The 14,166-nt window shown below is 42.4% G+C and overlaps 1 protein-coding gene across 1 annotated transcript in view; it reads right to left on the bottom strand.

Moving 5' to 3' along the window:
- Positions 1-310: 310 nt before the first annotated feature.
- The window catches only part of MCU (mitochondrial calcium uniporter), an 80,143-nt gene continuing 66,287 nt past the window's right edge, over positions 311-14,166 (bottom strand). The window contains exons 4-10 of the mRNA XM_032191124.1: positions 13,573-13,642; positions 9,440-9,610; positions 8,196-8,300; positions 5,798-5,958; positions 5,138-5,341; positions 3,373-3,489; positions 311-2,251 (exon numbers count right to left, since the gene is read on the bottom strand). Of these exons, the coding sequence (XP_032047015.1) occupies positions 2,174-2,251; positions 3,373-3,489; positions 5,138-5,341; positions 5,798-5,958; positions 8,196-8,300; positions 9,440-9,610; positions 13,573-13,642 (906 nt within the window). The 3' untranslated portion in view covers positions 311-2,173. The remainder of the gene's footprint in view (positions 2,252-3,372; positions 3,490-5,137; positions 5,342-5,797; positions 5,959-8,195; positions 8,301-9,439; positions 9,611-13,572; positions 13,643-14,166) is intronic.

The following is a 14,166-nucleotide window of genomic DNA, read 5'->3' as shown; positions in this document are numbered from 1 at the left end:
CCAGATGTTGTCAGACTCCACAGGGAACTACTATGCTGGTCAAACCAAGACAGCCCTTGGTTAGGCCAAACATCTCTACTTCTACCTCACCACCTTGACTGCTCCTGAGATCCCTGTGTTACGCGGCTAGGTATAGCAGCAAGATCTCCATCCAAGCTTCTTCAGGAAAGCTATTATCTGCACCACCGCGGCCTTGGTGATGGAAGGTCAGGAAGAAACCACCTAAACAGAAAGAAATGGAGGAAACTCAGGAGGTGGCTGCCACACATGCAATATAGCTGGGGAAAACAATGTTATTCAAGAGCACCAATTCAAAAATTGAATAGTTATTTATTGTTCCAGAAGTACATTGCTCTTTTATACATATTTCATAAATGATACAGGATTTTACACATGTTCAGGTTTTATTTTTTGTTGTGTTTCTTTTTTTTAAAGAAGGACTTTTCTCCATGCTCCCTCCCTCATCCCAAACACACACCAAGGATTCAGCTACAGGATTGTATTCATTTTTTCCCCTCTTTAAAACTCATCACACAAACAGGATAAAACAGATAAAAAATAATCACACAATGTAATTAAATTGAAAGACAAAGGAAAAGGGGAAGGGAGAAAAAACTAGAAACATGCACCCATTCGGTCCAACATGCCATTGAGTGAGAAGAGGCAGCAATCCCAGCTGTGTTTCCACATCTGCAAGGCACCTGGCATCTAGTTAATACTAATTTGTTTTTCTCTTTTTGTTTTTAAACATGGTTCTCAAAAAAAAAAACAAAAAAACAGAAGCCTCTTTCCATGACACAGTGAGGAGTAGTAGTGAAACATCAAAAAAGCAGCCAGCTTTTCTGTGTATAAAGCTTAGTGCTCCATCCTGTCCCCGCAGTATTTATCAGCAGGATGCTAAAAAGAGACTGACCCGCTTTGAATGAAGGTGTTTTATCTGCTTAGAAATCAGCCAGCCTTGGCTAGAAGAGAGGGCAATGGGTTGACTTTCCTTCCTCTATTTCTTTTAGCTAAGAACTAAAGATGTCATTAGCCACTCCTAAGAAACTGTGACCTGTGGGTGCAAAGTTCGTTTAAAGCTACTTAAGCAGGGGAAAGTGCTAGAAAACTGAAGTAGTTCTGTGTCTTGCACTGTACGAGCTCTGGGCTTTCAAAAAGCCTCTGGGCAAGGAAAATGCTCTGACCATATTTGAAACCTTTCATCCCGTTACGCAAACGGTCAAATATCAAGTTTAATTATTCCACATTCCAAAAGTGTTCAGTTAAGCAGGAATCATGATTCTGAGACAGTTTCATAATCCATTAAACCTTCATAATTTCATAGTCCAGGTGGCTATCAGATTTGGTGTAGGAAGAGGGGAATCGCCCTCTCAAGACTGAATATAAAAACTCTCATGCAATGCTGCCATTGATTTCTAGAAGGAGCTCAAGGGCATCGGGACGCAAAGTTTATATAGTTATTATGGAATAATCCAAAATCTCAATTATCAAATGTCCAGAAGAGAATTTGTTCCTTCTCTCACTTGGCTACAATCAGTCTGTGCTACAAATAAGCAAAGGAGGAAGTCAGTGGAGCACACGGGGTGGGGCTGGGGAGGGCAAGCTCACGGTTTTCCAGTAGAAAGCAGTCTTGTAGTAACTTTATAAAAGAGACCAGGTCTGATCAGAAGTGTGCGCGTTAATGGCGGTGGAGTGCAAGTTCTGATCACCGGCCATAGCTCCAGGTGGCTTGGATTCTTTGTTCTTTTTATCCCTTTTTTTTTGTTGTTGTTGTTGAGAGAGAAAGAGAGATCTGAATCAGGTAAAGGAAAATTTAAAAAGCTAAGCAGGCTGCTGGTGTCTTATCAAGAGGCAGACCCTGCAGAGCTGGAAGAAGACGCCCCTACCCCAGCATTACATTCTTTTTGTGAACCCCCCACAATCCTGTATTTGTACACAATTGCCATTCACACAGTTTTAAACATGACTATTTGCCAAGCCCTTTTCAGAACTAACATTCCACAATGCCCCCATCTTCAGATTTAAGAGATTTCCCCCTACAGTCCTTTGTCTTGATTAAAGGTAAAAACCCTCCACCCCCATGCCACCTCCCAGCTTACACCTGCAATGCTTTAATTAAAAAGGCAAGAGCTATGAACAGGTTTTTCGCCGGGGTTCAGAGCTTCATTGCTGATCAGTCCTTCTCATCAATTTGCTGGATGGGCAGGTGAACCTGCAGCGGGTCTCGAAGCCTCTTAAGGTCCAACTCTGCCTAAAAGTAAAAGATGCATTATAAAGAACAGGCTCCCGATACACCTTCCCCGACCCCATACCCCTTTCCAGAAGGGAAAATTTCCTCACTCTTCCTGTCCAAAATTGAGGCATTCAAGGAATAAAACAGTCACAGGATTGGATTTGGGAAAACCATTCCTAATTCATACTTGCTCTGTGCTTCTCTGAACTTGCTGACATGCAGCTGCTTAAAGAATATGGTAGGAAGAGAACATATTCCCATAAACTCAATGAAACTTTTTAAAGGAGCTAGATTAACAGGAATGGTCAATACTAAAAGAAAAGCACCAAACAAATAGCCGCCCAAGGCAATCTGTATTCAAGAGTGTAAAAAAAATCAGAAGTCTTTCACACAGTCTTGCTCTGAGCTCTCTCTACTCCTCACACAGCTCCTTCTCCAAGGCAGGGGGGGATAACACATCTTGCCCTGGATATCCTACACTGTCATTTCCAGAGCCTGGGAATAAACAGAGAATGATACAGTGAAAAAGAGAATGCGGTAGCCCTGCTTTTTCTGCTCATGCCTGCTTTAATCAGAAAGGCACTCAAAAATGAGGACAAATCTCTCCTTGACTCCTCTGTTGGTCAGATCCCACACTGAGGACAGTCTGCCACAAGGGTCTTCCCCTATAATACAAGAAATCTGCCCCCATCAGCACTAACAATGCAGCTTTTTTGAACATGACTTTCCAGGTCTGCTACCCAGTGCACCAAAGTGCTATGTCAGGGAGGCATGAACTGAATGGATGCAAGTCTCCATTTCTCGCTAAATCCATCTGGTGTGTAGGAGCTGAGAAGAAAGGAATTCTTGAATTAGGCTCCTCTGAGGCATGAAGTGCCTGAAGCAACTCAAGATTTGCTAGCAGGTTCTAAAAGGCCCTTACAGATAGGTACAGGCAACTGTTTCATGTTGATTTATACATCCAGCAGTTCTATTCCTGGGCACATCAAAGCTAATTCAGTGATTACACTGGGGCTGTGACAAGAAAATGGGCTGAAAACCTAAGAGACATCCATTCTTATTGGAGGTGCATCTATTAATAGCAGATGGAGAACTAGCAAGCAGTAATTTGCCTTATTTCTGGAAAAAACTCTCGTTACCTGAGCAATTGCATCCTTGAGTTGATTGTATTTCTCTAGGTCAAATCTTGTCTTTTTGGCTCCTTTATGGAAAAATAATAAGTACTGTCTGTCTCTGGCATCTGGATAAACATACTCCTAAAGAAAAAAATAGGAGAGAAGGTCAGAATAAAGCATGACAGTGCAGCACAATATGCAGCAGATGTTTTGGAAGTTCAGCCATAGTGAACACTGGTGTGTTTTCAATGCTGTGTTGCTCACAAATCCAAAACACAGCCCAGGGGCTGCTACGAAGAAAACTGACTCCATCCCAGCTAGTCCCAATGGTCAGCCATTTGCTTCTCTACTAATACATTACACCCCAATGCTAAATTACCATCACCACGCTCCTGAATGCATGCACCTTTCTGCATAGACACAAAACTGACACTTCAGGATTGCAACACCAACAGTTTGTGAGGAGAAAGGGAGAAAAAAATTTAAATACCAGAATAAGCCTTTGTAAAATGGCCCTTACTCTCCTTTTCTTAATTTTATAAACAATTAAAACAACATTAGTTGCTCATGAGTTCATCTCATAACCAGCCCACCCAGGCAAGAACAAGAGTCCAGTACCACAACTCTTGCCAGGAATACGCTGTTGCAAAAAAGCCACAGACTTTTAGAGGGCAGATAACTCAGAGCAGTTAACTCTGAGTCCCACATAGCCTCTACAAAGCACTGGAATATCACCCAGTCTCCATCTGGTATGCATAGAATAACTGGGCTGTCAGGTGGAGAAAAACTGCATTCAGAGGCAAGCCACTTTGAAACAACAAGATTTCTAGTGACAGAAAAACATGCTAGTTGATACAGACAACTTGATTAAAACATCATGTCCGAGTCCAAACATGGCAGAAATTACAACAGCGCTTAGCAGAAAACAGTGTGACAGGGACATATCTCCTCAGCCCCTGAAACAATACAACTGACAGAGCCCTGGGACCCTGTGCTGGAACATCCACCAGGGCATCTATTCTGGTGGTCTCGTGACAGCAGAGACCGAGCCCTTCCTCCCTCATTATTTAGGTGGGATTGTTTAGTTGGAATAGGAGCGGTAATACAAACCACGTCACAGAAATCCCCACTCAGAGTCTGTCACACCTACAAGGACCCAGAGCAGCACAGTTCTTGCTTTGTGGGAAGAGTTTCTAACACAAGAACTGGTCTACTTTTAAAAATACTGAAAAGCCAAATAAAGAGCCAATAGATCCATAACTGCACAAAGGGAAAAGCATTCAAACAGATCTGCTTCTTCTGAATAGGAGGCCAGAACACCTGAACAAAAGCATTTCCAACATGATTCCTGAGCCTTTCCTATCAGAAAGGCCAACACCTCACATCAGAGTTGTGTTTGTGTGCTTCCCTGGAACTCAGAAGGCACCTCACACTTTTGGTGTATTTAGGCTGGTAAGTCGTACTGTTTAGAGACCCCCTGGAGGAAGCCAGCGTGCGTTGTGCATGCAGAAACCATTTTGTGCCAGTAAGTGAACTCGTATAGCTTAAGCAGTCAGTCACAGAGCACACAAATGTTTATGGTTAGACACCAGGAAATCACTAATGACCACCACCAGAAAAACCCCCAGCAGCTGCCTGGAGAGCACAAATTGAGGTGGCATCTAAGTGCCAACCGGGTAAAGAGGCAGCAAAACAACTTCTAGTAGGCATGATTTTGCTATTTATCTAGGGAATAGAGCTCATATCGAGTCTTCTAGTGGAGTGTCAATGTCAGCACAAGAAGTCCTACCTGGCGAGTCATTACGAAATAAGCATACATTGCCATGGCACTACCATAGGTGATGAAATAGGTGACTGGTTCCATAATGTCCCAAGAATACTCCCACCAGGTGAGGCGGGCCAGAATCCCAAACTGAGTGGCCATGTAGGCCAGCCCTCCCCACAACACCAAGGTCGTCCTCTTCTCTGCTTTCCTGCTGAGCTCCAGCCTAACCTGCAAAAAACAGAAGCACATGCCTTGTATTCTCAGAAAAATACATCAATAGGCAACATAAAAATAACACCTTGTATCTATATTCAATGTTAAGTTGGGACGTGATCAAGGCTAGGTTATGCAGACAACTATAGACTTTTCCATCAGTATCTTGCCATCATCCATATTTCACTCTGACCATGCTTTGGATACTTTCCAAAGCTGCTTATTCCTCTATGTTCAGAAACATTCTGTTGTATTAGCCCCAGTCTCTATTAGCAGGTTCATTTCCATTTCACATAAAGCAAGGAAACGGGATTTCTACAGACATCAGAAGCAGATGTACTTTGGCATACAGAGGCAACTTCTTCAGTGATTTCAAACATATTTGAAGCATGCCGGGGCTTAATTAAAACATTGACATGACTTAAGACTGCATTTAGAAGACAAGTAAAATACAAACGAGAAGCTTCTCACTTTTTCTAGCGGTGCTAGTTGCTCCTTCAGTTCCTCTAGTCTCCCTATGAGCTCCTTCTCTTTGTTCAGCTGGTGCTCCTCAATGCACAAGGCAGTATACAACTGCTGAACCAATGTCTTGACATCATTCAGCGTAGTTGCATTTTCATGGCTTAAGAGCTCTAGGAAAGAAAAAGACTGCTTTATATGCATTTATCCACAGGACTTCTTACACACACTTCAGAAACTGCTATTACTCTGCACAGGAAACATTTGAAACAATCCTTCTAACACAAAAGCCTCTGGAAGAGTTCCAGCACTCTAAGATAATGCAATGTCTTTGAAAGAAAACCAGGCTTTATTATCGGATATTCCTAAAGTTTGATCAGAACAGGAAGAAGATGCATGCTAATAGCTTGCCAGATATCAACAGCTACTTTTGATCCGTAGTTGAATGCAAGACTCAGAGAAGACAAGTGAACAACCAGTATGTTCGATCACATCAGCTGCCAGGCCATCAGCAACTCTAGTCCTTGACTACGGCAGCCACTGATCTTAGGTCAGTAGCTCCAAGAACATGCAGTCTTATAATTATTTTGAGTACTGATGCCAGGAATTGTTTCCCAACACTGAGGGGGCAACTCTCTGGAGTTGCTTACAGGGCAATGAAATTCTCCCCCTCCACATTTAAAGACAAGACAGGTAGTGACACAGCCACTGCCTGAAACAGCCCAGAGCCCTGCACTGCAGCACAAAAAGGGTCCCTACGGGAAAGCAGCCTATAAAGGAGCTGTGACCAGTGGCATTGTATTACTCAGCCCACATGGGAAAAAAAGTAAGTATAAAGCAAAAGAACTCAACATCAGGCAAATAAAAAAGGTAGCATCCTTGGGCTTGTACCTTAGGTTAGGAAGAACAAGGTTATAAACACAGAACGCAGCCAACAGAAAATCTGCAGGAACCTGCCTTCTGGAAAGGTAGACTTGGCCTGTAAATCTTGAAAGGGCAGCAAACAAAAGAGCAATTGATGATAAGCTAATGACAAGCTAGGGACAGCTTAAGCTTTAACACTAGCAGCCCAAGAGAAATAAGTGATTCAGTAGTCTGTGCCAAGGTATGCAGTATGCAAACTGCATGCATCCCAGCTAAGCATCTTCTACTCCACTGTGAAGAAGCAGCCCATGTGACCCTACCGACGTGACTATCAAGAGATATTTAGTGCTTAAATGTCTGGGCACACACATTTCAAAATACATAGCGCGATTTTGTAAAGGAAAAGCAATAGCTAGAAGTTGAACAGAACTCATCTCAGTGCCTCCTTCCATTTTAGTACAAGCTAACTATGGAAATCTCCTTAACAAATGAATCAGAGGCACATAACCTAGGTGATCTCAGAGCTCACCTGCCAGCAAAACCCTGGTAAAGCATACAAGCAAGCTAACCAAAACCATGCCAACTCCTTGGCACAGACTGGGCTCTCTCCAACACTTTGAGAACTGGCTGTATGAATTGCCTTGCCCTAGGACAGCAGTTTCTCCAGTGCAGAAACAGACACCACATTTGCATTCTCACTAAGTTGAGTTGAGACCAGCTAGGCCTGATACCAATGCCTGCTCTCAGGGGCTAACAGCTGGAAAAGATGCCTTCATAAAATCCTTGAGGACTCCACTTCTCTGGCTTAAAAAGTCTTATGCATGTGAAAACACTGCACTTAGGACACAGAGCAGCAGAGAGATCAGAGAGCTACTGTTCTTGTGTGCTATTCACATCTCAGTTAGATATCCCGTCTTAATGGACAGTTTTCTCTTAACGGGCTTTTAAGGAGAGAGGAGCAAACATCTCTAGTAGAGGTCAGCCTAAGCCAGAGACAGGAGCGAAGCAGCATCTTACCCAATGCTGCATTCCCAGATTTGAGTGGGAGGATGCTAAGGACAAGTGGCTGCAACACAGATCTCTCAGTCATCAGAAATTGCTTTTTTACTTGCTATCTTTATGTTGTGAACAAGAACACTAGAACTGATTTTCATTTCTAACATTCTAAGTACCACACTTTGCAGAAACAAAAATCTTCACTGGCAAGTGGGATAACAGTTCTTCCACATCAGATAAGTTTAATTCCCATTTTATATTCAAATACTTCATAATGACTTAAAAAGAGTAAAATTACTTCTTGTACTTATTTAATTCCCTTGTGAGGGATGCTGGCCCTGAAGAAAACGACGATTTGCTTTTCATCACTACTCTATGATTACTTGGAAATACCTAAGTTGGACTACAAGGGTTGGATTAGGAACTGCAAGCTTTCCTTCAGAAAAAAAGCTTTGTGTTCTTGAACAAGGTAGAAAAACATGCTGCAATTTAACAGGCAAGTGACTACTGAAATGCCTTTCTGACATCCACAAGAACCAGGCTGGTTTACCTCTCTTTGGTGGTCTAACATGGTACGTGACATCATTAATGATCAGTTTGAAGTCATCCAGTAGAAGCAAATCTATGCCTGTGGAGGAGGCAACACGTGTGCCATCTGTAAGGCAAACACAACTCATTAGTAAAAGCAAAGAACCTAAACACATCACAGCTAAACAAGCTGTAATGCCATCCCACATCCAGCTGGGGGACTTGCACATTTTCCTGCAGACAATACTCTTTGTCGAGCCAGACCTACAGAGTGGGAGGTCTTGCATGGCAAACACTAACTAAGCTATGATGCATCTGCTTTTCTGTATTGGTGATATTTTGGGTCATCTTGGAAAACAAAGCTCCTTTCAACCCCACAGCATGAACATATTACCAAGTTCTGCAATACAATCCTCTTACGAGATCTTCACCTTTCCCCACTGGCATTAGAGATGATCAGACTTTCAAGGAAGTGGCTGCTTCAAAAAAACTCTCTTATAAGACTTACTAATGTTTCAGAGCTTTGGTGACTAATAAATACATAATAATTGAGCAAAACACAATGAAAGAGACCATTAAGTGAAATACGATGGAGTTCATAGCTAGGATGTTTCCTTTGTACCACCTTTCACACCCACTTTCTAATTAATTATAAACTACTTGGTAACCCTCATCTTCAGGCTATGTAGTAGGAAACATTTAAAATATAGATATTAGACCTAATGGAGGTGAACTGAAAACACGTCCGTGGCAAATTTAAGGCCTTCAGGCAAAACCACCAGCAACAGCTGTGTACATATTCATCAGTAGCTTGAACACAAGCTTATGTTTTTTTCCATTTCTTTGTAACACCCTGTGCATTCTGAATGCGAACTTATGTTACCAACCACCACCATTACAGCCTCAGGCAGCAGTCCCCCAATATGCTGGTGTAAATTCGCAGCGCTCCAGCACAGGCTACTACTACACTCTGTTTTGAAGTCACCGCATACAAGCAGACAGGCAACAAAGATAACATCCTTACTGTTAGGGAATCTTTCAGGCTGAAACTAAGCATTAAGAATGCTTTCCTCCTCTTTAGCTCTACAATCCAATTTCCTTGGCAAACCTGACCAAAGACAAATACTCCTACTCTAGAAGTGACATTTCTACTTTCTGGGGAACGTCTGAGAACTCACACCTTATCAAGCTTTTACTTAAAAAGGAAAAGGCTAGATAAAAATATCTGTCAAGTGAGTAAATCAATTAGTTTGTAAACAACAGTACCTGCTGAGTAGATGGCAACCCGATCGATTCCTCGGTCCTCTGCTTGCAGCTGTTGTAAAAACACACCGACAGAGTCTGAGATAGGTTTAAGTGTGAACTGGCAACGTTCACGCCGAGATGGAAGATTCACAGAGATCACAGGTAACCCGTTTTGGTAAACTACCGTCACTTCTAAAAAAAGAAAGATGAAAACAAAAATTACCCTTAAAAATGAACAGATCTTCTCGTAATAATTGTGTCTGTCCTACAGAGACAAAACAAATATGGCTAGGAGATCAACATGAAACAAACTTGAAATTTTTGGTTCAACTTCTATCACGAGATGTGTCAATGGACAAAAACCCGAGAGACATCAGAAGCTTTCACTCCCATTAATTTGGCAGTGTCTATTAAGCTCTCAGTGCCATGTGGAAAAGTGAGAACAGAAGATAGTTCCTGTAAGCACAATGACTAGATTTTGAGAACCAGAAAATTTTGGATGAGGTAACACTGGAACTACACAATTTAGCAGGATTTATGGCCCAGAAGACAAAGGCAGATTTGTGTGTATTAAGAAACATCAATTAAGGACCTACTTCAAGCCATTTTATTTTTGTTTAGGTCTGGTTTCCTGCGCTTTGTCCTGAGGCAACAAATATTTAAGAGAGCAATCAGGAGTATTAGGTGGTAGGAACAGCACTCTGAGTTTGAGTTTAAGCTTCAAGGTCATTTCATCTAAAATTCATGGGATCAATACACTTCCTACTTCAGAAGACAGACATTACTTCTTAGGTGCATATAAAACAACATTTTTTTAAATTTTTTTTTTTTTAGTGCTGTCAGGAGCTTTTTCAAAAGCATTCTTAAGGATTTCATTGCACCTTTCTAAAATTGTGGTGACCTGTATGAACTGTAAGCTAGTTATTATTTTACTGCCAGCAAGACAGCCCACTCTGCGTGCTTCAGGACAGCCATACATAGAAAAGTTCCAAGTTCAAACTCCCTAAACCCTCCACTGAGTCACGAACAGTCCAAACCTCCCCAAATGCAGTAGTTGCTAAGATATGGCAGCGCACCTAAGAATGATTCACTTGGGATTGTTGCTTATTTTTCTTATGTAAAGACGTACTGTTTTTTTGTTGCAGAGAGCATTTGCCATGTCTCAAGGATTATGCAGTCGCACCCACCCACACTGCACCTGGCTTAGTCCTTGCACCTGTTGTAGCTACGGCCAGCTACACAAACCACACCATCCAAACTCATCCAGCTCCTGTGCTGACATTCCAAGTTGACTCAAGCAGCTAACAAAGTCACAAAGTAGAGGCAAATAACTACGTTTTATCTACCAAAAGCAGCTATTCCCAGCATCCAGTTCAGAAAGTTGCGCATCCACAGCCTTTGTACCTCCCTGTTCAGGTCATTTGCTGCCAGATGATGAACTCTTACATAGCAGCATCATCCACACACCAGGACGTGTCCTGGGGCAATGTGCCTTTCTGGGAAGGGAGGCTCCTGGATGTTGAGAAAGGCTGCACAAGTGCCGCACACTTTTACAAGGCAAGAGCAGCTCTCTCAGGCTTTGAGCTTATTGTCATGTGCCTTCATAAACTGAATAAAGCATATAAAGCTTTCTTCCCTCTTCCTGGGGACTGCTATCCAGTGCTGACAGAGACGTCCTCATGTCATCCTTAGAGAGTAGGTAGAGGTGACCAGATATGGACATCTAAAATACCTAAAGACTCTCAGTAGGCCCCAGTACTTGGAAACTGCTAAGTGCCTATTTTCAAAATTCAGTTTCACCTGACAGAATTTCAGTAGCTTTATTGTTTCAATGCTTAAAACTCAGTCAGATATTTACTGGAAAAAATAGAGCAAGCTGCCAGTTTATTTGGACAGTTAGACAGAATTTCAAGCTCCACATCAGCAGCTGTTGTGACACGAGCTATCAGATTTTGCAGTCATGCACTCCAGCACTTGAGTAAGGGGCTGGTAAGAAATGTAAGAGCATTAACTACACTTGTGATTTTTCCACATAAGATAGCAGGCTCAAAAGGAATGATCAACATGTTTAGAAGCTTAAAACAGCCAACAAAGTATTGAATTCACTGATTCTGTGAGAAGCACGTACAACATTGTTGCTTATATAACCACAAGACTGCTGCAGAGAGCTCAATTGACATGAAAATTATTATTTAAAACACTACTTGACCATATAGTGAGCAAGTTCGTTGTAGAAGGGGACAGATAAGAGTGCTTGTACCAATTCCTTCCTGTTTCTCCTGAGAGAAGAACCCAGCTCCAGGACTGCCCGCTGTGAGGGAAGTGCACGCAGCTCCAGCCTGGTGATGTTTTACCCTGCACAGACCAGCTGGAGACTGCAGCAATAAACGCAGTGGGTCACTGTGTGTCACCAGCACCAGAAGTGTGCACAGATCCAGCTGAGGTGAAGCATCAGAGATCCAACTGTTTCTTCAGAGGACAGGCTCCTCTTTAGTCTGTAATCACAGCTGTTTTACGTTTTCCTTGCAAAAAGCTTGTAGAAGTCATTCCCACCAGTGAATTATGCTAGAGAAAGTCTGTAATTCCAGTTTGATCCTCACATTGCCTCCCACACAAGTTATGTCTGGTCAGATTTTTACTGCATTGAAGGGGGAAGAGCTCCGAGGCAAACCAAAAACCCAACAAAACAAAGGGCTTGTCAATAACACAGACCTAGCAAACTGCAACAGACAGCCACAGTAAAAGTTATTAGCAAGCAACAAAGCTGTCTGCCTTCTCTTCTGCTCTGACAGCCCTGTGGATGGCCTGTGAGAGGAAAACTCCAACTATTTGGACAAAGCATCTTGGCATTTCACTAATTATAGAGGTAAGATTTTAGCTAGTCATCTCTGATCAAGTTTTAAGCCAGTATTTAGGTGCATGGGACAAATAAAATAGGTAACTGCATAGCAGCACTTGCAGACTCGTACAAGCTGGCCAGGAATGCTGCTAAGTAAGACCATGCAGGATTGTAAAAGCTTTACATGCTGTATTAAGCATGAGCTCTCTTTGAGGCATGAATTTCATCCATACGCCACAAAGTTTTGAACCAGCTTTATGTGCAGAGGTCTTCAGTACTTTTTGTTTGTTTGTTTGAAAAGACGTCAAGAACAACTCGAGCAACACATTAAGAAAAAAGCTACAATAAAAAAGGGGTGGTCAGAGAAATCAGCATTGAACATCTACTGCTGGTAAATGCAACGTTACTGGAAAAAATAACATGAGAAATACTCAAGCATAACATAAGAAGGGGTAAATCAAATCAGGCAAGTAGCTACACGCTTAAATTATCTTCTCAACCTTATGTTTGTTCTCTACACTTCTACCTATTTAAACCTTCCAGTTTTTATTTTGAGGTCTCCATAGCAGTCTTGTTCCCTTTGTGTTCACACACAGTCGCTCTCCTGGCAGGGAGAGCAGTTGTGGCTGAGCCCTTCACTTTGTTAGCTTTCAGGCTTTATTAACAAGCCTTAATGAGAAGAGGATCCTCCAACTGCTGGTGTCAGTCAGCATAAGCATGTCAGCCTCTGTGCTCAGCATACAGATGTTAAGCAGGCAGGCATCTCAAAGCTGTTTGTTTCCCTCTTTGCGTACCAAGATTTTTAAAGTTCCACCTACCTCAGCAGTGCGTTCTTTTGCTTTATGTTATGACAGCCTTATCACAAAAAGCTTAATGCTTGAGCTGTCCCAGAATTTAAATAAAGGAACAAAACTGCCTTGGTTTCACAACTCATTTACAGCAGCAAACGCAATGCTTTCAACCATTTGAGTGGCTGGTAGGAACTGTGCTTTCATCACATTAAAAAGTTAACAAGACATGCAGCACCCTGAAAGGTAGGCAGCACACAGAGCTCACAGCTACATCAGGAGGAAGCCTGGCAAAAACATTGGACAGTTGCATGCAGTGACATCCTTCTTCAGAAAGCCTGTCCAGTTTTATAAGAACAGTTATTAGAAAAGTTGACTGTTTCCTTGATTCTTCTTGACTGACTTTGTTGTCACTTCCTCAGTTCGAAACTGAATTACCTTCCAGCCAGCAAAGCCTCAACCAGAAAAGGGGTCAAGGAACATGACTCAAGCTGAAAACAAGCCAAAAGTTTCTCTATGTCACTCACCATCAGAGGGCACTACCGTACTGCAATAGACCACTCTTACACTCTGCCAAGGAGAAAGCCTCTGATGCACCTAGAAAATACAAGCACAGCAAAAGGACAAACGTTCAGTCAAGCTATCCGGCAGAATCGCACCCCACTGCCACCTCCTGTCCCCTCTCCCGCCATCCCCTGCCCTGATGCCCGGGCATTTCCTCCGACAAACCGGAGACCTGGCGAGAACAGCCCCTTCCTGCCATCTGCCACCCAGCAGGGCTCTGCCCCTCGGCCAAGCTCACCCTACACATCTCTCAGCATATTTAGTTTCAAGTGAGAATGTGCAAGGCAACAGCTGGGGTTTTGTTCCCCTTAATGGAAAAAAAAAAAATAAAGCCACAGTAAGCTAGATTTTATAAATTCAATTCAGACTACCATGCAGACATGGAAAGGAGAAATCCCACAAAAACATCAGTTCTCAAAGGTTAAGATCCAGTGTACCATTGGGAAGGTTTAGGGAGTTCTGGATTACGAGGTTCATTCTCTTAAGGTTGCTTTCTCTGCTGAATTATATTATTTTTCCTCCCTTACAGAGATGGAAGCCAAACTAAGATACAAGTA

This window comes from Aythya fuligula, chromosome 7 (assembly GCF_009819795.1).
Source record: "Aythya fuligula isolate bAytFul2 chromosome 7, bAytFul2.pri, whole genome shotgun sequence".
Lineage (NCBI taxonomy): Eukaryota > Metazoa > Chordata > Aves > Anseriformes > Anatidae > Aythya > Aythya fuligula.
This window is presented reverse-complemented; position numbering and strand designations above follow the sequence as displayed.